The sequence below is a fragment of the Acinonyx jubatus genome, chromosome B1 (assembly GCF_027475565.1).
Source record: "Acinonyx jubatus isolate Ajub_Pintada_27869175 chromosome B1, VMU_Ajub_asm_v1.0, whole genome shotgun sequence".
In the NCBI taxonomy this organism is placed as follows: Eukaryota; Metazoa; Chordata; class Mammalia; order Carnivora; family Felidae; genus Acinonyx; species Acinonyx jubatus.
In genome coordinates, this window is record NC_069382.1 from 43,376,746 (window position 1) to 43,400,494 (window position 23,749).

Genomic DNA, 23,749 nt, shown 5'->3' on the forward strand with positions numbered 1-23,749 from the left:
CTGACAGTATAGATGGAGGCTGATTGGGATTCTCTCTCTCTACTTCTCTCTGTCTCTGCCACTCCCCCATGCTCTCTCTCTCTCAAAATAAGTAAACATTAAAAATAAAAAATAAATTAAAGTAGGTTCTGTTTTCCTGCCTACGTCCTGACATAAATGTTTCTGAAAACAATTCCCCATTAAAAAAAAAAAAAATCAAGGCTTCTTAAAGGAATGGTTGATTATATGTCCGGACAGAATATATACAAAATAAGCCTGGCACATCTTGTACCAGAAATCACAGAAGGTGACAAAAATCAATGGGTCATGTTAAAAGGACTCAGAAGCTAAGAAGAAGGAACTCCCATTGGCATGATATGAGATCATTTAAGCAACAGAAATCAAATGACTGCAACTGCTTGAAACGCACTGAAAATACTGAATATATTTTATATGTGTATACATACATTTATTCAGGTTATGCAAATGAGATCATAATGATACTTCAAACAACAAACAAGAAAGTTACTTTCCTATAATTTTAATAGGGTTTAGAAGTGAATGAAAACTAAATCTTACATCTTTTTTTTTTTTTTTAAGTTTATTTTTGAGAGAAAGAGAGAGAGCACACACGAGCAGGGAAGGTGGGGGGGGGGGAGAGGGAGAGGGAGAGGGAGAGGGAGAGAGAGAGAGAGAGAGAGAGAGAGAGAGAATCCGAAGCAGGCTCCAGGCTCTGAGCTCAAACCCACCAACCACGAGTCATGACCTGAGCCGAGGTTGGACGCTTAACCGACTGAGCCACCCAGGTGCCCCTTAAATCTTCCACCTTCTCTTGGGAATCTTTTTTTTAAAAGATGGGTCAAGGGCGCCTGGGTAGGTCAGTCAGTTAAGTGTCCAACTTCGGCTCAGGTCATATCTCACGGTTCCTGAGTTGGAGCACCGCATTGGGGTCTGTGCTGACAGCTCAGAGCCTGAAGCCTGCTTCCGATTCTGTGTCTCCCTCTATCTCTCTGCCCCTCTCCGGCTCACATTCTGTCTCTCTCAAAACTAAACAAACATTTAAAAAAAAAAAAAAAAGAGAGAGAGAGGCACCTGGGTGGCTCAGTCAGTTGAGCATCAGACTTCAGCTCAGGTCATGGTCTCCCAGTTTGAGTTCAAGCCCCACATTGGGCTTTGTGCTGACAGCTCAGAGCCTGGAGCCTGCTTTAGATTCTGTGTCTCCCTCTCTCTCTGCCCCCTCCCCCGCTCACGCTCTGTCTCTGTCTCTCAATAATAAATAAATGTTAAAAAAAAAAAAGTCAATATCTATACCTTGATTATGGTAGTGGTTACATAACTGTATACGTTTGTCAAAACTCACAGAACTATATCTGTAAAAAAGTACAATTTACAGAATGTAATTATACCATAATTTTCAAAATGAAAAAAAAAAAAAAGAATGTTGTCTATGGTCATACCACCCTGAATACTCCCAATCTTGTCTGATCTCGGAAGCTAAGAAAGTTCAGGCCTGGTTAGTACTTGGATGGGAGAAGGTCTTCAATGAAGTAGTAAGAATTATTATTAATTTTATTAAGTCTTAATAAAAAAAATTGTCTTCATTTCTTTTTTTCCTCCCTTTTGGACAAAATGGAACAAATCTAAAAATATCCCCAGTAATGATGAAAGTCTGCAGCTCAAGGTCCTCCTAACACAACACTAATTCTATGAAATAGCATTTGGTCTCACAGGAAGCTGGCTGAAAGCTGATCTCTGTTTTATAAACTGAGTTGCCAATTTTATCACATGCTTAACTCTTTCCAAACTCTTTATTTGTTGTCTGAAACTAGACAAAGGTGCTAAAAGGTGATATAAACCAGACAGAGGTAAGAAAAGGCTTTTACAAGAGGTAGTAATTAATGTGAATTAAAGTTCTTATGGCACTGGAAATTTGATCAAAATTATGCAAGAATAAATTAATTTACTTCCCTTTTGAGAAGAAATACTTAAATCGTAGATGAAGGCTGGAGTCAACTCCTTTCACGTTTATCTTAGAACTAGTTAACAAACAGAAAACTAGGGTTGAAGAAGTGGATACAAGATTAAATTTACAAAGTGACTTACCAACATGCCTCCAAAATATGACCCCAGCCCAAGCAAATCTAACCAGCAGAGGAAGCTGACTAGTGCTGCTACTAAACTCCATTTACAGATTTGTTTACCTTGTTAACAAGAATTAGACAAAAACAATTAGAAAAGTACATTAAAAATGGCTTTTATAGCTATCTATGTCCAAATCACTACAAAAGCACTTTATGTTCCTGTATTGACCACCATCAAAAAATTTTCTCAATCTCATTTGGGTCTCTCCCGTGCTTCTCTACAATTTTCCACTTTCCCCTAGCACCTGTTTCAAATATTCAGCATATCAAGTTCCCAGCTTAATCCCTGCCATTTCCTTTCCTCTCAGATGACCTCACCTCCTACTTCATCAAGGACACCAAGAGCTATAAACTCCTTCAATGTTCCTCCACTCTGACTCCAAACTGATTTTTCCTTCCTCTGGCTTGGATGGTTTTCCAGCTCTTCCTCACTTTTTTTTTTTTAATGTTTTATTTATTTTCGAGGTGGGGGGGAGGGACAGGATCAGAGTGCGAGCAAGGGAGAGGCAGAGAGAGAGGGAGACACAGAACTGGAAGCAGGCTCCAGGCTCTGAGCTGTCAGTACAGAGCCTGATGCAGGGCTCAAACTCATGAACCGTGAGTTCATGACCTGAGCAGGAGTTAGACACTTAACCGACTGAGCCACCTAAGTGTCCCTTTTCCTCACTTCTTAATTCCTCTTTCCACAAGCCACATTCTATTCTTTTGTTCTCATCTTTCTTCTCATTCTACTAGGTTACCCTCCTTTGCTTACAAACATATTCAAAATCACCTAATCCTAAAAATTCTTCCCTCAATCCTGGTTTGCAATCAGCTAACTTTCTCATTTACTAAGCTTCTGGAAGTACAGTTTTTACACTGGTTGTCTTTTCACCCAAACCTCCCATTCATTACTTTTAATACGATTTTAAACTGTCATCACTAAAATCAAGAAGGCCCTTTTAATTGCCAAATCCAACAGCATCTTTTCAGTTCTCATTACCACTTACCTGCAAAACAATATTACGTCCTTGCTTGCTTTGCATTGCATGACTTTCCTGATTTCCCTACTGTCTTTCCACGTATTCTGATTGTCTCCTTCTGGAATCCTCTTTCTCTGTCACTATTCTAGATCACTATTTAAAGATCTCCCAGGGGAACATTACCCAGTTTAGTACCTCGAATATGCTTCAATTTGATAACTCTCAAATCACTATGGCCATCCCCCATCACTCACCTAACTCCACATCTATTGTTTTGTCCTACCAACAACTACTGGATGCCAGACTCTAAAATTTGACATCAATGGGTACCTGACTGGTTCAATCGGGAGAGCATGTGACTCTAGATCTTGGGGGTTTAAGTTCAAGCCTCGTGTTGGGTGTAGAGATTACTTAAATAAAATCTTTAAGAAAAAAAAAGGTGACATCAAAAAACCCAAAACAAAACAAAATCATAAACTTCTCTCTAATCAATCATATACACTGCATCCAGAGGTTGGCACATCATAAGCACCATGAGTAACCAACTTCCAACAGAAATGAAATAAATGTAGCACATAAACCGTTGCCAAGTCTTTGTATTTTTTAAGCTTCTCTATTAAACAATCACTAGTTCTTCTAGTACAAAACTAAACTATTATCTTCCCATAAAAACCTGTTCCTCCTTGGGAATGCAAGCTGGTGCAGCCACTCTGGAAAACAGTATGGAGGTTCCTCAGAAAACTAAAAATAGAATTACCCTACAACCCAGCAATTGCACTACTAGGTATTTAGCCAAGGGATACAGGTGTGCTGTTTCGAAGGGACACATGCACCCCCATGTTTATAGCAGCACTATCAACAACAGCCAAAGTATGGAAAGAGCCCAAATGTCCATCGATGGATGAATGGATAAAGAAGATGTGGTATATATATATATGTACACACACACACACACACACACACACACACACACACACACACACACAATGGAGTATTACTCAGCAATCAAAAAGAATGAAATCTTGCCATTTGCAACTACATGGATGGAACTGGAGGGTATTATGCTAAATGAAATTAGTCAGAGAAAGACAAAAATCATATGACTTCACTCATATGAGGACTTTAAGAGACTAAAACAGATGAACATAAGGGAAGGGAAACAAAAATAATATAAAAACAGGGAGGGGGACAAAACAGAAGAGACTCATGAATATGGAGAACAAATTGAGGGTTACATGAGGGGTTGTGGGAGGGGGGATGGGCTAAATGGGTAAGGGGCACTAAGGAATCTACTGCTGAAATCATTGTTGCACTATATGCTAACGAATTTGGATGTAAATTTTAAAAAAATAAAAAATAAAGCAAGTTAAAAAAAAACACAAACCTGTTCCTCTTCCTTTTTATTACTATGGAATATTTACTCCTAGGAAATACTAAAACCTCAGGATCACCTTGTTTCTCCAGCTTCCCTCACTTCCAATTGACATACACTTTTAAAAATGTCTTTCAAATCTATGCAACTTGCTTTGAAATGCATTCAAAAAGTAAGATAGAGGTGCCTGGCTGGCTCAATCGGAAGAGCATGTGACTCTTGATCCTGGAGTTTTGAGTTTGAACCCCATGTTGAATGTAGAAATTACTAAAAAAAATATATAACCTAAAAAAAAAAGTAAAAGTAAGCTACATAGGTATGATAAAGCAAATATAATAAATGCTAATTACAGAATCTAGTTGGTGGCTACATAGGTATTCACTGTGTAGTTCGATTGTTCTGTATGTTTGAAAATTTTTGTAACAAAATGTTGAAAAAAAGCTGTGTACATTCATTGTTCAAATGCTTGCCGTTTTACCTCTCCTCTGAACTACTCAGAGCATAACTGAGCTGTTTCCCCAGTCCTTCCCATTGTAATCACCCTCTAAGATGGCTCCCAATGATCCCCTAGTGTGGTATTTTCACCTTTGTGGCGATGGCTCCCACACTGTACCAGAATTGGTCTCTGTGACCATAGCACACAGCAGAATTGGTCTCTATGACGCAGAGCACACAGTGATGGTCTATCACTTCCACGACTGGGTTGTAAGACACCAACCCCGCAGCTTCCAGCTTCCATCTCAGCTCTCTCTCTCTCTCTGATGACTCATTCTGGGGTAACATGCAGATCACCTAGGGATCTTGTTAAAATACACACTTGATTCTGGAGGGCAGGGGCAGGGCCTAACATACCTAATTTCCAACAAGCTCTTAAGGGATGCAGATGCTGCTAGTTCAGGGAAGGTGCTGTAAGTATAACTAACAAGTTAAGGAAAGAAAGAAAACAGGGATAGTTAGATTTCCATTTTCTTCCCCTGCATATTTACATATGTTAATACAGAGTCAAGTCCTTGTAGTGGTTCAATGCAACATCACCTCAGTATCTTTAATTCTATACAGCAGTGCTTCTCAAACATAAACAAGCATAGAATCACCTGGGGATCTTACTAAACTGCAGCATTAAGTATGGAGTAGGAGAGATTCTGCATTTCAAACAACCCCCAGGTGACACTGAAGCTTCTGGTCCATGGACCGCATTTTTTGAGTAGTAAGATTCAAAAGTCTCCTATATATACCTCCCAGCCCCGAGAGAGAGAGAGAGAGAGAGAGAGAGAGAGAGAGAGAGAGAGAGAGAGCGCGCGCGCGAGAGAGAGCGCGCACACGTGTGCACGCTAATGAGCATGAGAGAGGGGCAGGGAGGGGGAGGGAATTTCAAGCAGGCTCCACACTCAGCATGAAGCCCAATGCAGAGCTCAATCCCACAACCCTGGGATCATGACCTGAGCCAAAATCAAGAGTTGAATGCTTAACCGACTGAGCCACCCAGGCGCCCCCTCCTATACCTTTTATTTTTTGACATACTTGATTATATAAAAATGTAAAACTTATTATATGTCAAAAACCACATTAAGTTAAAAGACAATGAATTTGGAAAATACATTTGCAACATCTGATAACATGCATATCTTTTGCATCAATTTTCTATTGCTGTGTAAGAAATTGCCATCCTATGCTTTTCAAGTTTCCAGAACACTAACATGAAAGATAAATTCTTGAAATGGTTTACAAATACCCATAACACATTCCAGTTTCATCGCCAACCACTCCTACTCCAGCACCATCACCCATCTTACACGCACACCTATACTCCAACCATACGTTACAACACCCTACACAATTCTAAAACCTTAACTTCTCTAACCTCGCCCAGAAAACACACTTTTGTTTTCAGAATAGTGGAAGTCCAAGGAGAAGTGTATCGGTCCTCTCTTTTCTTTCCCCGATCTTCGGTCTAGTTTGCCTACCTATAAGCCAAGCATTTCATCACTCTGATCCCATGGAACGAAAGTTCCATAGCCTGCTTATTCCAGATTTAGACAAAAAAATATATAACCCTTCTTCACAATTAATCGCTACTACAACATGTTGTTTCTCGCATAATTTTTTTTAAAGATAGGACTATCATAGCATAAAACCCACCCTTTTAAAGTGTACAATTCAGGTGCACCTGGGCAGCTCAATCGGTTAAGCATCTTACTTGGGCTCAGGTCATGATCTCTCCGTTTGTGAGTTCAAGCCCCACACTGAACTCTCCACTCTCAGCACAGAGCTGGCTTTGGATCCTCTGTCTCCTCTCTCTGTCCTTCCTCCGCTCGCATGTGTGCGTGCTCCCTCTCTCCCTCTCTCTTTCAAAAATAAACATTTTTTTAAAAATAAAGTGTACAATTCTTAGTATATTCAGTATACTCAAAGTTGTGCAATCATCATCACTATCTAATTCCAGAATATTTTCATCACTCCAAAAAGAAACCCCATACCCTTTATCATCACCTCAGAGTCCCCAGTCCCCCTAGCCCCTGTCAACCACTAATCTTTCTCTCTACAGATTTGCCTATTCTGGACATTTCATATAAATGAACTCATACAGTATGTGGTCTGACTGTCTTTGTTCATGTAGCATGATGTTTTCAAGGTTCATCCACATCATAGGACGTATCAGTACTTATGTCCTCCCTATGGCTAAATAATTCCATTGTATAAGTGAACCATATTTTATCTATTCATCAGTTGATGGACATTTGGGTTATTTCCACTTTTGGCTGCTCTGAGTAATGTTGCCACGAACATGCTTGTTGGTCATAAAAACATGCAAGTTTTTACATAGACATGTTTTCAGTTCTGTTGGGTACATAATTAAAAGCAAACTTGCTGAATAATATACTAACTCTACACTTAATGCTTGAGGAACTGCCAAACTATTTTCCAAACCACTGAACCATTTTACATCCCCACCAGCAATGTATGAGAATTTCACTACTACATTTTCAATCCATGAAGATGCTATTAATTACTGAACAAAAACAGAGGTGTGCGCCTCACCATATAATAATTCTCTACTAAGAATACTGAAATTAGCAAAAGAGAGTATATATCTGGCAAGAATACAAGGAGTAAAATGCTGTAAATCCGAGTGCACAGGTTTCCCCTGCTATCTTGAAAGTAGGACATTCCTATGAAATCTTTTGCAAGCCAAAATGGCATAAGGCGAAAAAGCGATTACCATTAATTTTTATGAAAAACGTTTGCGCAATCCCAGACCCTCAAAATAACCTTTCTGAGGCTTTTCTAATACCTTAGGACATATCCTGCTGATGGATGCACAAAATAAATCGAGATAAAACACAGATGCTCACAGACACAGTTCAAAGCTATGGCAGCATGATACTGAGATGCGGAGTGCAGTTCCCAGGGAAGAAGGTTGGCGGTGCCACTCTCACTGCCCAGTTGCGCACTGCCTCTACAACTGCTTGCTGCAAAACAAACGTTGAAGCTATTTTCGCTTTTCACCTTTTTTCGTGAGAGCAAAACTCTTCTTCAGATTTCTTTTCGTTAAGTAAAAATAGGCACTAATGTAGGTCTTTCCTGAAAAACCTGAAGTGGCAATGAGGTGAACCTTCAAAAAGCCGGGGATACCTCTATTGACCAAGTTAAGTGAGTTGACCTCTCAGAGCCAACTATTTAAGCATAAAATAGGGAGACTGTGATGACATTTACGTTGCAGCCGCAGTGAAGATTAAGTTAATAATCCAAGTAAAGGTGTTTTCTAACACTGATTATTGGTGATTCAATCCTGGGCAAAGTATTAGGGGCAAAGGGCTTAAATGCCGGATCCCTCCTCTTCCTTCACCGCTCCTTCCCGGCGGGAGGGGTTGCTGAGTGACAGCGGGGGCTGCAGTCACCTCCCTTCTTGGGGAGAGCCGGCCATATGAGCCACGCAGGATAAATTGTCAGAGCTCGAAAAGCTTGCCCAGGTCACTCCGGCCCAACATCAATTCAAGGCGAGAGACTCCGCAGCCTGCTACTTAGCTTAGCAAGTCAGCGCAGTATCTTTCTTCCTTTTTTAATGGTAATAGACACATTTACTATGGTCGAAGCAGGAAAGGAAAAGCAGAGAACACAAGCATATCCCCCCGCCCCCGCCACGATTCCGGTCTCCGTCTCTCCAATCCTCCCATAAGGAAAACAAATATGAAACCTGATCCATTATGAACTCTGGAGGTTTATCAATCCCGATGGCCCTCACCCCCCACCCAAGACTCCCCTTATCGGAACCCCCTGGGACAGATGGCGCAAAGCTTACCTGGTGGCTTCCTCCAGCTCGACCTGTCTCTGACCAGGCGCCTGCAGAGGCATAGTAGCCATCGCCTCCTCCGCCTTCTCCCGGCCAGGTGGTCTCAGCCGGGCCGCCCCCGCGCACCCGCCAGGAAATGGGAGGCTGGGGAGGTTCAGGGCGAGGAGGATACAAGGGCGGAGGTGGGTGCATGGGCACATCTCCACCCCCTGGCCCGTAGTAGCGGCCATATGACGGGCCGTCACTGGGGCCGTAGCCCGAGCGCCTCAAGGCCGACATGGGGCTCTACTGCCCCTAAGCGCTTCCCGCCCCCCACGACCGTCCCATTGCGCAGGCGCCTGCCCACGAGAGGAACTGGACAGCAGTGAAAGGGGTCGGCCGACAACAGCCAATCCCAGACCCGGTCCCGCCCCTTCGGCTGTCGAGTCCCGACAATTGAGGAACGGAGGTCCGTGACTTTGGGGTCTGGGAAGTAAGAAGGCAGGCGGCAGCACCGCGTTCCTCAATAGGTAGAATACGTCTTCCCTGCCATCTAGTCAATCTAGATTCCTCTTCCTCTTTTATCAGGGATGGGGAAATGTTGTCTCGGGACCGCACGACAGTCCCGCCTCTTCCTGAGGACGGGCACGTGGTACCGGAAGTGGGTGGGAATAATATGGAGGCGTTTCCGGCAGGCCCCGGCTGCTGAAAGCCGGGGCAGAAGTGCTGCTCCTGGTCGGGGTCCTTGTCCCAGTCCCGCCCAGGCGGCGACTGCGGTCGGAGGAAGGTGTTGGACACGCTGGGCCACCGCCGCTGTACACTGCAGCCTTATCTCAGCTCAAAATGAACTATATGCCCGGCACCGCCAGCCTCATCGAGGACATCGACAGTGAGTAGCTCATCTACCCTGGATGAAGTCCGGGGTGAGATCCTTCCTCCTGGGCGCGTATCTCTTCGGGAAGGGGCTCGTAGAATGAGTCTGGGGCGGGTTGGGTGTGTTTTTGACACAATTCAGGGTGTTTGGCGTTGACATCCTCCACGTGAGTTGAAGAGCCGCAAGACGCTCCGTTTGCCCACCCCCTAGCCGTCTACCTCTGCCCTGCCTCTCGCAGCCTCCACCAATCCCGGGGTCGGTAAGCCACAAGCTGTAGAATTTAAGTCCTGCTGTGGAAGGACGCGGCTACTGAGGCCCAAACACGAAAATTGCCCTTCCCCCGTCTACTATCTCCCACCTGCGATATATCGAAGTACCAGGTTGTTAATGGTGGATGAATCAGAATAGAGAAAGGATTCATTAAGAAACGAAAAATTTAAGACCAACAGTGGTTGGACGTAATTGACACTAAACATAGGCTTTATGCTGTGTAGTCATTGCAATATTCTTCTACCGTAAGGGTCTTAAGCACTTTCAGGTTATGATAGTAGAGATCGCTGTTAGACAAGGTCTTGACTTTTCTGGAAAGGCTGAATCACTTCCAATTTTTTTTTCTTTTTCTGTTCGACAATTTTCTTTTATTCCTACTAATAAGACATCTCTTATTGCCAGTAATTGTCCTGAAGAAGAGTACAGTCCTGTACAAAAGAGGAGCCAACTTAATAGTTGTCCTGTCTTTCCTTTTTTCTAAGCTCTCATCTGTGAATTATTCCTCAAGCAACATTTTATAATTTTAATCGTGTGATCTGTCTCATTAACTTGTAATTGCTGTAGAATGGTTTACACGGTTTTGAACAAGTCACAAGAATCACAGTTACTGTGTATGCAAATTTAAAAAGTGAGTCTGTGTGGCCCCTGGCTGGCTCAGTCAGTAGAGCATGCGACTCTTGGTCTCTGGGTTGTGAGTTTGAGCCCCATGTTGGGTGTAGAGATTACTTAAAAATAAAATCTTTAAAAAATAGTAAAATAAGGGGCACCTGGATGGCTCAGTCAGTTGAGTGTCCAACTTCGGCTCAGGTCATGATCTCGTGGTTGGTGAGTTCAAGCTCATATGGGGCTCACTGCTGTCAACTTGTCAGTGTAGAGCCTGCTTAGGATCCTCTGTCCCCCTTTCTCCATCCCTCCCTCACTTGTGCTCTCCCAAAACTAAATATTAAAAGATAATAATAATAAAAAGTGAGTCCATGATCATATTCTCTTTTTATCATTGTCTGAAATCATTTTTTAAATCAAAATTAGTGATTTTGCTGTCAAAAGAAAGTGTAGTGTGAATTGGACCATATTCATATATGAATAAGAACTGCACAAGCTTATCTGTAATATGTAATGAAATCTTCAATTTCTGTCGTCTGTGGATGCCCTTTTGCCTCCATCTCTCGTTTTGTATATCTGAATTATGTGAGGCCCCTAATACATTCTGCTGTTTTACTAAAAATAATGTAGTAAAGCCCTCTAACCCGTTCTTTGTAGATTCCAAGCCCCTTCCTTTACTAAAAAGTTTGAAACAATTCTTATGCACCTTTCACTACCCCCACAACCACACATACAATTTCATCTTCTCTCAGTCTTTCTGCATATTCATTCATTGTCTCATCTGAGTAGGAAGTGTTTCTCCCTTTCAGTCTCTTTTATTCCTCTTTCTTCCCTCTGCTTCTTCCATTAATACCGTTTTCCTCTCATATCTTCTTTCCCCTAAATTCTTTCCTTCATTTATATTCTTGTGTGTCCATCTCATATTTTCTCTGTTACATCTCCTCAGCAGACTCCCATTCCTTTTTTCCTATCTTTACCCCCAAACCTTTTGAATCTTCTCCATTTGACTCTACTTCCTGAGCACCTCCGTTACCCCTGCAGTCTGATTTTTCTTGTCATCATACCGCTGAAGCTGCATTCTTTTTTTTAAGTTTATTTATTTTGAAAGAGAGAGTGCCGCAAGAATGTGCGGAGGAAGAGCAGAGAGATAGAGAGAGAGAGAATTACAAGTAAGCTCTGAACTGTCAGCGTGGAGCCCAAAGCAGAGCTCAATCTCAGGAACCGTGAGATCTTGACCTGAGTGGAAATCAAGAGGGTGGACACCTAACCGACTGAGCCACCCAGGTGCCCCTGAAGCTGTATTCTTGAAAGGCAGCAGTCTGATGCCTTCTTCTGGGTTCTTCCCTCCCCTCTGCAGCACTGTGATACTGTTACTACTAGATTCTTAATTGTTTTCTTTTCTTGATTTCGCCAGATTGATACTTGGTGATTTTATTACCTAACTCTCACTATTCCCTAAAATAGGTGGTCCCTTAGGTTCTGTCTTTGGTGTGCTTCTTTCTTTAAGTCTCTAAGAGAGTTCCTGGACTTTAATAATTATATCACCTCCCTGTGGACTTATCCAAAATTCTAATTCTGACCTCTTTGACATTCCAGTCTTAACATTTACAACTGCCTGTTGACATCTCTACATAGGTGTCCTGGTTAGCACTTCAGAATCACAAATAGCTAAATAGACTTCCACCTTAAGCTTCTTTTATTCCCAACTTTTGATAAATGAACTGCCCTGACATGAAGACTCAAAAAATTCCTACATTTCCTTAACTCCTCTCTTCAGCACTCACCCCCTCCACCCTCCCACACCTTTACAAACTCAGCTGACCAGTCCCATCATTTCGAACTACATAGTGTTGGGGTGCCTGGATGACTCAATTGGTTGAGCATCCAACTCTTGATTTTAGCTCAGGTCATGATCCCAGGGTTATGGGATCAAGCCCCACATCAGGCTCCTTGCTGAGTGTGGAGCCTGCTTAGGATTCTCTCTCTCTCTTCCTCTGCCTTTCTCTTGCGTGCATGCTGGTGCTGTCTCTCTCTCTCTCTTTCTCTAAAAAAGAAAAAGGATCACACAGTCTTAGTTCTCTCTGCCTCTCCGTTTCCATTGGCCTTGGCGTAGGTTTCTTTTTCATGTCTCACATTCTGCTCTCCCTTTTCTGCCGTTTCAGTCTTCAGTGTTTTCTTGTGAAGCATAATGTGAGCTGAACCTGCTTCTGGTACTTTTTGGACTTTATCTCCTGTGACTTCCCTTTACACCCCCAACTTTTAGCCAAACGTATGGATACATACAGACCTTTTTTTTTTTTTCCTGCTGCCTAAATTACAGATTTCCCTTTCTCTCCCCTTCCCTGTCACTCTTCCCAGAGGCCAAAAATTATCTACCTTTCAAGGTTGAACTCAGATACTTCCTCCAGCTAAATAGTTTTTCTCAGTTTCATATAATTAAGATTTGCTTTCTTGTAATACTTAATTATAGCCCAAAGAAGACTACAGATTCCTTCAGGGAAGAATCACTGTCTTGTTTCTCTGTTATGCTTCTAGTAAGTACTTGATGGCATTAAAGAAATTAATGAATTTTGCTACCTATTCTAGCAACTGGCTTATTGTCATTTTTCAGTATCAGCTGAAAGTCACCTCTTCAGAGAGGTTTTTCCTAGCCACTTTCTCTCTCTCTTCATCATACTCTCCTGCTGTCTTGTTTGTTATTCCATTGCACTAATCACAGTAGGTCGTTTTTTGGTTTTTTGCCTTCCTCCACCAGGAATATAAGTTGATATGGTTGATCACTTTGAGTCTTCTCTACTGTGTATCTCAGCCCCGGAACAACACATAGCTTTCAATAAATATTCATGAATTTTTGCTCTAGCTGATTGTCAGCATCCTTATTTCACTTGAGGCATTGTTTGTATTTAAAACCTTCCCTGATTCCAAAGGTTGAAATAGAAGCTCTTCTAAGTTGAGAGGAAAATAATTGTGGAATTAAGATCACAGAGGTCATCTAGACTAAATTTCTCAACTTGTGGATGTAGAAACTGACATGACACTGGGAGGGTTTAACTGCCAACATTAACATCTAGAGCTGGGAGTCATGCTTCTGTGCTCCTCACCCAGTCCTTTGCCCACTCTGCCACACGCTTCTGCTCCTTTTCACCACGACTGTTGTCATCTAAACCCCAGAATACCTTGGTCCTCTTTCTAATTTCCCAATGAACTCTGCCATAAATACATTGGAAGAGGAAGTGGTGGAGCTTAAATTGCTATTAACTTTTTTTTATTGTTAATCCTGTAAACTAATCCTGAAGGTAACAGTTCTCATTTTTTAAACATCTTTTTTCCTCTCCCCAGAAAAGCATTTGGTCCTGCTTCGAGATGGAAGGACACTTATAGGTTTTTTAAGAAGCATTGATCAATTCGGTATGTACTAGTTGTGGAGTCTTATCTTCTGGATAATGAGAGACACCATTGTTACGTATTTTTGTGTTAATTCATGTTGAAATTGACTTACCTGCAGCTTTCTCAAGTGTCTGGCATAATGGAATACTGTTTTGAGTCATTACATCATTGTTTTCTAAATTATGATTAGGTGATTCAAAAGCTAGTATTTTCAAGTTCGTATTTCTAAAACTGGTTTTCACTAGAACATACGATTACAATGTTTTGGACTGTTTTTTTATTTTCCCCAGTAGAGGGAGCCAAATGATAGAAATAAACTCAGTCCACTGAAAAAGCTGCTCATTTGTACATTGGCTTGGGTGCCACTACTCTTCAAAGCAGTTCCTGCACTGAAGGTAATCCCTCCCTGTCCAATGAAAGTTGGATAGAAGGTATTTCCGGAAGCTTTTTAGGGATCCCAACGTTAAGTTCAAGATTTTACACTTTAGGGATACATCAGACTCAAGAGTCTCGATCTTTGTTTTGCACCTTGCATTTTTCTAAAGAGATCTATATTTGCTTCTGTTTCAAGGAACTTCTCAGTTCATACCAACATTTGTTGGATTTCTGCTAGTGGATTTGGGCATGGGGAAAAGTAACATAATTGAAACACTTTATAGGAATTGGGGAAGATAACATAGATATTTGCTTTTCTTCAAATAAGACAAATAGTACCAATTTTAAAAGAAAAGTAGTTACTCTTAACAGATTAGAGTTCTGAATCTTAAGTCAGATTTGTCTAATTATTTGGGGGGGCGGGGGGGGAGTAGCAAATGCTTTATTCTCAGTTTACCAGGTATGGTTATCTGACAGTGTGAAAAAAAGTTTTTGTATGTCATAACCCATGGATACCTGCACTGGGTTAAATGAATCCTAAGTACTGAAACAAAGTTAAATCTTTGGTAAATCGTCATATACACATACCCACACGACATAGAGAGATTGCTTTTGTCTTAAAAAATTTTGATCTCTGCAGTTGTTTAGGCTTTAGAGTCTTCCAAGTGTCCTACTCCTTTGTATTTTCTTACAGTCATGTTGATATTTTCAATTTAACTGATAAAGGAAGTTAATTTTTGTGACTGATTCCCACCAACATTCATGCATCAGTGCAACATAATCCCAAATGCTCTCTCAGTTTGCAATTGTTTAGAAGTCTCTCCCAAGTGGTATGTCTTAGTGAAATAGGAGAAGACTATTTCAAATTTTAGCTTTTGACCAGAATTAGAAAATTTTAAAATCATGTTTAGCTAAATCTTTTCTACTCAACTGATTATTTGAGTTGTGGACCTTTACCCAATAATTTGAACTAAATATCTTTGTTTCTTCCCTATACACTTATAGCTAATTTAGTGCTACATCAGACTGTGGAGCGTATTCATGTGGGCAAAAAATACGGTGATATTCCTCGAGGGATTTTTGTGGTCAGAGGAGAAAATGTGGTCCTACTAGGAGAAATAGTAAGTGAAAACTGTTAAGCTGCTGTGGGTCTTGATAATCATGCTAGTTAGGTTTCTTTTTGTCTTTTTAAGAAGGAAAAAATACATTTTTCACGTTTCTCCCAGCTTCTCATAGGAAACCACCAAATTAGCTTAGGAAAACTAGAGTGATAAAAGGAAAATTACAGAGAATAATTAACTTTGTTTCAGTGCCTCTTGGCATTTTAAAGATTTTGATCCCATTAGCAGCAAAGTATCATTGATTTTACTGGATACAAAAATACCATCTGGTATAAATATGTTCATTAATATATTATTTCTGTTATCTTTAATAGCAGAAAATTGAAAAACTTAATACCTAACAAGAGATGAATAGTTCAATAAAGAATGATTTATATACACTGGAATATTTTGCAGTCATTTAAATAATTGGTTACAAGTCGGTTTTCATGACATAAAGCTAATGAGCAGGGTTTGGGGGAAAGACACATTGCATGTACAATATGATGTCCCTGTTTTTTAAGGGGGGAAGGGGAAAGAATGGCTGTAGGAGAAGCCATCTGTTACCAGTCCTGAGAATAGAGTTCAGCTTCACTTGGATTCTTAGCTCACAACTAAAGAGGTAGCTGTGTATCTATGCCAGGAAGACCAGTTGGCAGGTGAAAAGTTAAGTCTTCTAACCTGTTATACTGTAGATCTGTGTGTGTAAGTACATAACTGTGCATATACATATATGTAAGCATATATACATACAAAACTATTAGAAAATCATATATAACTATTAGAAATACTCACACTTTGTTTTTTAGCTTTTTAAATTTTTTTTTATTTTTAATTTTTTATGTTTGTTTATTTTTTGAGAGAAAAGGAGAGCACAAGCAGGAGAGGGACAGAGAGGGAGGGAGACACAGAAACTGAAGCAGGCTCTAGGCTCTGAGCTGTCAGCACAGAGCCTGACACGGGGCTTGAACTCACGAACTGTGAGATCATGACCCGAGCCGAAGTTGGATGCTTAATGGACTAAGCCACCCAGATGCCCCTTATTTTATTTTATAAAGTCTATTTACTTATTTTGAGAGAGAGAGAGAGAATGAATGAGAATCCCAAGCAGGCTCCAACACGGAGCCTGACATGGGGCTACATGTCACCAACCGTGAGATCGTGACCTGAGCCAAAAAATCAAGAGCGGATGCTCAACTGACTGAGCCACCCAAGTGCCCCTTAAGTTTTTAATTCCAGTTAACAGATTGCTATATTAGTTTCAGGTGTACAATATAGTGATTCACAGACATTTTTAAAAGAAGATAAAACTTGACTTCATGTTTTACATAAAATATTTACTTAAAAATGCTTTCTTTAAAACCTTTGACTTTGCTTCTGATTATTGGGTTTGTCAGGAAAATCAAACTAAAAAACTTTGGCATTTGCGTAATTTTATCCTTTCCTATTTTGTTTTCAATGTAGTTTCTCAATACCTACCCACATCTTAAGTTAGGTTTACATAAGTCTTTGGAGTGGAGTGGTTTGGTCTGTAGCAATTTTCAATAATAAGCCATTTGAGAAAGTAAGAAGATAATTCTGCCAGGATCAGGTTGGTTTAGAGACCTCATGTTGAAACAGCTAGAGATTACTAATCAGTATTATCAATAAATAGCAGTATTGCTAAGTGCTGCTATGAAATGTATGAAATGGTTTTTTCTAATTTTTAAAATGTTTTTGTGGTTGCTATTTTTGGTCCATTAGATCATTTTTTGCACTGTTCAGCAGTAGAAATTGTCATCCGGTCATAATATGCAAAAGTTGAAATACAGCACTCTGGTATCCTGGGGTATGGGGAGTGGGGCTAGTAAATGTTAAGTTGTTGCCAGTATATTAAGAGAGCTAACCCCTCTCTGGACAGTAGGATTGTGGGTGATTATTTTTCCTTTGTTTATACTTTTCTCAGTCTATTGTTTAAAGACGAAACATACTACTTTGCTATCAGAGGAAAAGATTTAAGTTAAAATATTCATACATACTCTGCTTTGGTTTTATAGTTGTAAACACCACAGAAATGCTTTGTGTGCCAGTTAACGTTGGCACAAATGTACCCCTGTGTAGATGTATATGTGTGTGGGGAGGAATGACCTTGCATTTGTTCTTGAAGGTTCATTGTTTCCTAGGGGCCCTTTTGTGGAGAAAGTACTCTTATATGTTAATTGTTTGGATGCTGCAAAATTTCTACAGTGGTACCACTAAACACTTAACGGTTCAAGTAAGTTGAACCGTACACAGCTTATGAAATCAATAGTCAGTGTGAAGAAATTAAGTATCAGCCCTAGGGAAGCTCATACCCAGAAACCATTTAGATTCTGTGAACATCTTGTTTAAGAAGTCCCTGGATTCTGCCTCAAGGACAATAATGCACACAGCCTTAAGTAATAAGACTGCTTGTTGGGAATTGGCATCATCATAACCACATGCATAGCTTGATGAATAGCATATTGAAAAGTCCAAGAAGCAGTACACCGGGCTAAGACCTTATCTTCCCTGCAGCTGCTACCCATAGATTGTGAGGGCAGGTTACATTTGATTAGATATATTTTGCCCAGTACAGTTAACATTTGACCCAGGGCAGGACTTGTGTAATTTATTTGGCTTTCTTTCTAACCTCTCTGGTGAGAATCTTCCATCTGCTGTCACTGCCTGTGGCTTTCGAGGCCTTGGCAGGCACATGAAGTGTTAGTATCTGGGGTAGGCTGGAGCATCTGGAGCACATCGTCAATGTATTGATGCCTTCCCAGAATTTTATTACTGAAAATCATAGAGGAAGAGAAGAATACCTGTGTGTATTGGCCTTCCATGTTACAGAAACACAGAATTGTTTAAGGAGAATAAACAATCTGTGGATAATGAGATACTTTTATAGCAAGGTTCTGCATGAAAAGTTAGTTATCAAATGTTTGTAAGGTGTTCAGACATAAAAATATTAAGCATATGATGCCAGAGTAAGTGAAAAAATTACAGTTAATGTTTGCATTGTAGATTTTTTTAAAGTCAGTATATACATAGAAAAATTGGAAGGATGTTCACCCAAATATTGTTCTATACTGGAATTATAGATAATCTTAAAAAAAAATTTTTTCTGCTGGTCTGTTTTCTAAATTTCATAGTGAGTGTGTATTTTTAAAATAAGGGGAAAAATGAGGCACCTGGGTGGCTCAGTCAGTTAAGTGTCTGACTCTTGACCTCAGTTCAGGTCTTGCTCTCAGGGTCGTGAGTTCAAGCCCTGCATTGGAGGTGGAGCCTACTTAAAAAATAAAATAGGGGAAAAAATAACTTTTTTTTTTTAATGCAAAAATATTTTAAATTAAAATAGTGGAGCCAAGCTGATGTTTAGTAACCTAACTGGTCTAATGAGGTTTTCCCTAGAAGACTTGTTGTCTTTGGGTGGGGGTACATCTTTGAATCAGTGTTCTCTACCTTAGCCACAACCCCCAGAAATTAAGCTGACTTTGATCATGTAAAAATACAAAACTTATCTAAAGCCATCTTGGCCTCAGTAACTTTTCTTTTGTGTCCTTTGGGGCTGGGGAAATAGCTATTCATACATACATATGCATGTATGTCATCTTTTTAAGAAAAACAGTCCTTGAGTAATGTAGGACTTCAGATAACTTAAAGCTTTCTATACACACTGGTACTGATCCCCAATACTGTGTTCATCTAAGTATGTATTCTGTAGTAGTGTTGCCATTTCTCTGTGAAACTTCTCTGTCCTCAGGAGAAGGATATTTCAGCCGTGTCACAATCATGAAAAATAACCCAAGCCTGGCATAGGAATCCATTTGCCTAAAGATTTATAATATTTTCTATTCTTGGTCGTCAGTGGAAGTTTTTCAACCCTGCTTATTTTGTAGGACTTGGAAAAGGAGAGTGACACACCCCTCCAGCAAGTGTCTATTGAAGAAATCCTAGAAGAACAAAGGGTAGAACAGCAGACCAAGCTGGAAGCCGAGAAGCTGAAAGTTCAAGCTCTTAAGGATCGGGGTCTCTCCATTCCTCGAGCAGATACTCTTGATGAGTATTAAGTCATTTGCTCAGAGGCCATGGCTCTTGGGAAGCAGGGGCTCTCACTGAATGAAAGTGACATCCTGGTCTCCTCACACGTTTGACTAGAGACTGTAGAGTTTGGAAAGTCATTTTTATTTTGAATTCTTTCGCATGTGCAACATGAAGAAATCACGTGGCTTTGTTGTTTTTTTTCCTTTTTAATGACAAAATCATTGTTTAAGAAAAACCAATAGCAAGGACTCCTTTCACACGTCACTGTGGAGCCAGCAACTATTTCTTTATGTTGTTCTTGTTCCAAATTAGCGTTCACAGGAGACATTCTTCATTTACTTGTAAATAAAATATGAATCTCCAAACTCATGTTATTTCCCAAGTTTGAGTTGCTGCCAGTGAATTGACAAATTAAGTTTCTGTTCCCAAAGGTAAATGCTGTCCATGGACTGCGATTGCTCCGTTCTGTGAGAGTTCCAAGTTGCTAGTTAGTTGTGAAGGAACATTTTCAGGTTCACCCCTCTCCCCTTTTTGTATTTTTGTCTGGTAAGAAAAACGCATTTTCAGGCTTGAGGAAGGAGCTTTCGGTCCAGGTATGCAGTTACTGATGAGAACAGAAGCCTCAGTTTTGAGAAACAGCATCCCAACTGTATTTGCTGTCCTGCTTCACCGACAGCTATTCCAAACTGTGTTCCCTTGAGATCCAGCACTGTACGAAGGTGACTTCTTCTCTAAATCTTCTGTTAATTTCATGAGGTTTTCCTGTTCTTCGGATTGAGTCTTGAGCCTCTTCTATGTCCTCAAAAAGCACAAATGAAGTGGTGTTTCAGTGGCTGGTAATCTAGGTTATTCCCGGCTAACAACCCATGCGGATGCCACTTTGCTGGCATGGTGCTGATTGTACAGGGAGTGTAACAGACCGTGTTTTGAGAGTGCAGTGTAGTGTGATGGGCAGCGTACTGAACTAGGAGTTCAAACACACTGGCTGATAACTCTGTTCTCTCTGCTAATCTCTCCGACTCCATTTTTTTTAAATGTGGAATTACTCCAGATAATTTCCTTTTTGTAGTCTGTTGAGCAAAGAACTTTTCCTTAGATACTTGTATCCAATCCCTATGTATTGACAGTATTAAATATACTTAACGTTTTACAGGTTCAGGTATTTTTAAAACTGCCCCAGATATCTGTAAACCATTTGACTGCTGAGCTATTCATCATTGGATTGATTTTAAAGTAGATAATTTGTTTTTTGGTTTTTGTTTTCTTTTTAATATTTATTTTTGAGGAGGGTACAAGTAGGGCAGGGGCAAAAGAAGGGGGACAGAGAATCTGAAGCGGACTCTGTGCTGACAGGCTGACAAGCAGCAAGACTGATGTGGGGCTCGAACTCAAGAATAGCAAGATCGTGACCTGAGCTGAAGTCTGACGCTCAGCCGACTGAGCCACCCAGGTGCCCCCTTAAAGTAGATAATTTGTGAAGAAACTATTGCACGTAATGATTTATCTAGTGTTTTGCCTCAAATCTTACTGTTTAATAACCAGAATTTGTTAACACAGAAAGGGGAAAAAAAACCATCACCAACCTTTGAAAAACCTGTGTATCTCTACAAGAATTACAGCATCCTTTTCTGAGCACCACTGCATCAGAACATCGGACACCTTCAAGAAATTTGGATTCACTAGGTTTTCTTGTTTTTTCGGCCTCCTTCAAACAATTCTGAATGCAGTAACGAGTTATCGTTTATGAGAAAAAGGGACTTAATTTCCACAATAGAATTTCCCGGCCTTAGCAAGTTTTGATCATTGCTTTCTGACCTTTTGTCACACAACCAGCAGCTAAGAGTTTGACCCAAAGGATGAAACGACTACCTGCTTCCTTCCTTGGTCTCCAGGCTGCTCAGCCCAATGGTTCGCCCTCAGCTCTGCCCAGCCCAGCCTTTTTTCAGATACTGAAATCTGGTGCTTTTTCTCCTGGACCATTGCTAGCCCTCTCTTCCATTATTAGATTTCGGAATCAACCTCAGTTCACACTTTTCCATTATCTTTAATATTTTCTTCCAATAGGGGTTTCCATGAGGCTGCCTTCTAGGGAGACAAGGATAATCTACCAAAGCCCCTTTCCTGTCCATCTTTATTCTGATGACATTGAGTACAGCAGCGTATCTCTTTCCCAGCTGTTCTTTTTCCCTTTCCTTGGCCCTTGACCTTATATTGCGTGCTCTTAGCTAATTTAAACCACAGTATCTGCTCCCCTCCCCTGGCTCTGATAAACTAACAGGTCCTGGATATTTAGTAAAGCCAGATAGTCTCACACTGTTCAATGTGCAGGGCTTTTCAGGGAAGCCCTGTCAGCGTGAACCCAGAGGTATTACATGGGTGAAGATGGCTGAAAGTGGTCTCATTTTGCTCCCAAGAGTATAGGGCTGGCAGGCTCAGGCAGAGTGCAGTACAGACAGCAGACGCACCAGGCAAGCTGTAGCCTCAGAGCCATACGTGAGATTCATAGCACTGCCCAGGTCAGGGAACCAATTCCAGGAACTACCTTACAAGAAAATACTAGAGGAGAAGCAATTAACAAACAGTTCCACACCCCCATTCTCCCCCAAAAGAAGTTCTATGTATGTACATATCTGTGGGGCATTTTTCACCTTTCCAAAGGCATGTTACCAGATGAGCTCCATCCAACTTCCTTTCCCATTAGAAGCCAGGGTTCTCAGGTAGAAAGAAGGCATCCTGGTTGCAGATGTTACAGGCCGATGCTCTCGTGTGGAAACAATCCTGCAGCTTTAAGCTACAACCGACACTCTGCTCATAATGAAGGAAAGTAGCAAGAGAGTCTAGTCTGAGCTGTCTGTCACCTTGGAGTTATTGTGAGCTGAGCAGAGTGTCATCTGTGATAAAAGGTCACATGCACACATGCTCTACCAATGCCGCTGATTCCTAAGGGTGACCCCCCAACCTGTTAGAACTACAGTTGACTAGGGGCACCTGGGTGGCTCAGTCGGTTAGGCATCTGACTTCGGCTCGGGTCATGATCTCATGGTTTGTGAGTTTGAGCCCTGCGTCAGGCTCTGTGCTGACAGCTCAGAGCTTGGAGCCTCTTCAGATTCTGTGTCTTTCTCTCTCTCTGCCCCTCCCCTGCTCACACTCTGTCTCTCTCTCTCTCTCTCTCTCAAACATAAATAAACATTTTTAAAAAATAAAAAAAAAAAAAACCTACAGTTGACCCTTGAACAATGCAGGGGTTAGGGACCCCAGCCTCCCCACACACACACTCAGTCAGAAATCCCCGTGTAACTCTTGACTCTCCACAAATTTAACTGCTGACAGCCTGCCCAGAAGCCCTACCAATAACATAAACAACACGTATTCTGTATGTTCTATGTATCATATACTAGATTCTTGTAAGAAAGGCCAGAGAAAATGTTACTAAGAAGATCATAAGAGAAAATACATTTACCATCCTGTACCGTATGTATCTATCTATCAAAATATCTACGTATACATGTACCTGCGCAGTTCAAACACCTGCTGTTCTAGGGTCAACTGTTCATTAAATCCAAGACAGGTCAGGTTTTTGCCCATGAGACTGAACATGTGGACAGCTGGAGCCAATGAACAACCAGCAGGAGTGATTAGTAGAGACCCTTACACTGAATATGGAGATGTGCTCTTACCTTAGACTACAGCCCTCCAAGTGTGAAGAGTGGAGAGAACTGATGTAAAAATGTCTGGAAGAGCATCCCAGGGAAACATGAGGTTGCAGGTAGGGGACGACGCGTCAAGGTTGCTGGAAGGAAAGAACATACTCTTCTTTCAGCCTGTCTTCCTCCCAACTGCCGTGCCCCACCCCCATCTTTCTTTTTTTTTTTTTTAATTTTTTTTGACGTTTATTTATTTTTGAGACAGAGAGAGACAGAGCATGAACGGGGGAGGGGCAGAGAGAGAGGCAGACACAGAATCGGAAACAGGCTCCAGGCTCTGAGCCATCAGCCCAGAGCCTGACGCGGGGCTCGAACTCACGGACCGCGAGATCGTGACCTGAGCTGAAGTCGGACGCTTAACCGACTGAGCCACCCAGGCGCCCCCCCACCCCCATCTTTCATATTACCCTCCAGCAGCTCCCAGATAAGAAGAGCAAGAGACTGCTTGGTGGGCGCTTGCTTTTACTGACTAAGCAGGTCTTGTATCCAGTTAGGTGATCCAAAATCAAAAGTAATTTTTCCTATCCCATCCCTTGATCTCCTAGCCTGAAAGAATTAGAAAACCAACCCTAGGAAATGGAGGCTGGCTGTTTACTCATCTGGGTGGGTGCACTTGGTTAGGACTCCCCTACCTCTCTGCTTCTCCGGTTCTGCCTGGGGTCTCTGGA

At 41.2% G+C, this 23,749-nt stretch overlaps 2 protein-coding genes across 4 annotated transcripts in view; one reads left to right on the forward strand and one right to left on the reverse strand.

The window, feature by feature from the left end:
- The window catches only part of BAG4 (BAG cochaperone 4), a 29,589-nt gene extending 20,428 nt beyond the window's left edge, over positions 1-9,161 (reverse strand). For all 3 annotated transcript variants that reach the window (XM_027070536.2, XM_027070544.2, XM_015076078.3), the window contains exon 1: positions 8,755-9,161. In XM_027070536.2, coding sequence (XP_026926337.1) covers positions 8,755-9,024 — 270 coding nt within the window. In that variant the 5' untranslated portion in view covers positions 9,025-9,161. The remainder of the gene's footprint in view (positions 1-8,754) is intronic.
- A 229-nt stretch (positions 9,162-9,390) lies between these two features.
- On the forward strand, positions 9,391-19,746 carry LSM1 (LSM1 homolog, mRNA degradation associated). The gene is made up of 4 exons (XM_015076079.3): positions 9,391-9,613; positions 13,811-13,879; positions 15,239-15,354; positions 19,233-19,746. Exons 1-4 carry the CDS (start codon positions 9,568-9,570, stop codon positions 19,401-19,403), a joined length of 402 nt encoding a protein of 133 aa, XP_014931565.1. The 5' UTR covers positions 9,391-9,567; the 3' UTR covers positions 19,404-19,746.
- The last annotated feature ends 4,003 nt before the right edge of the window (positions 19,747-23,749 follow it).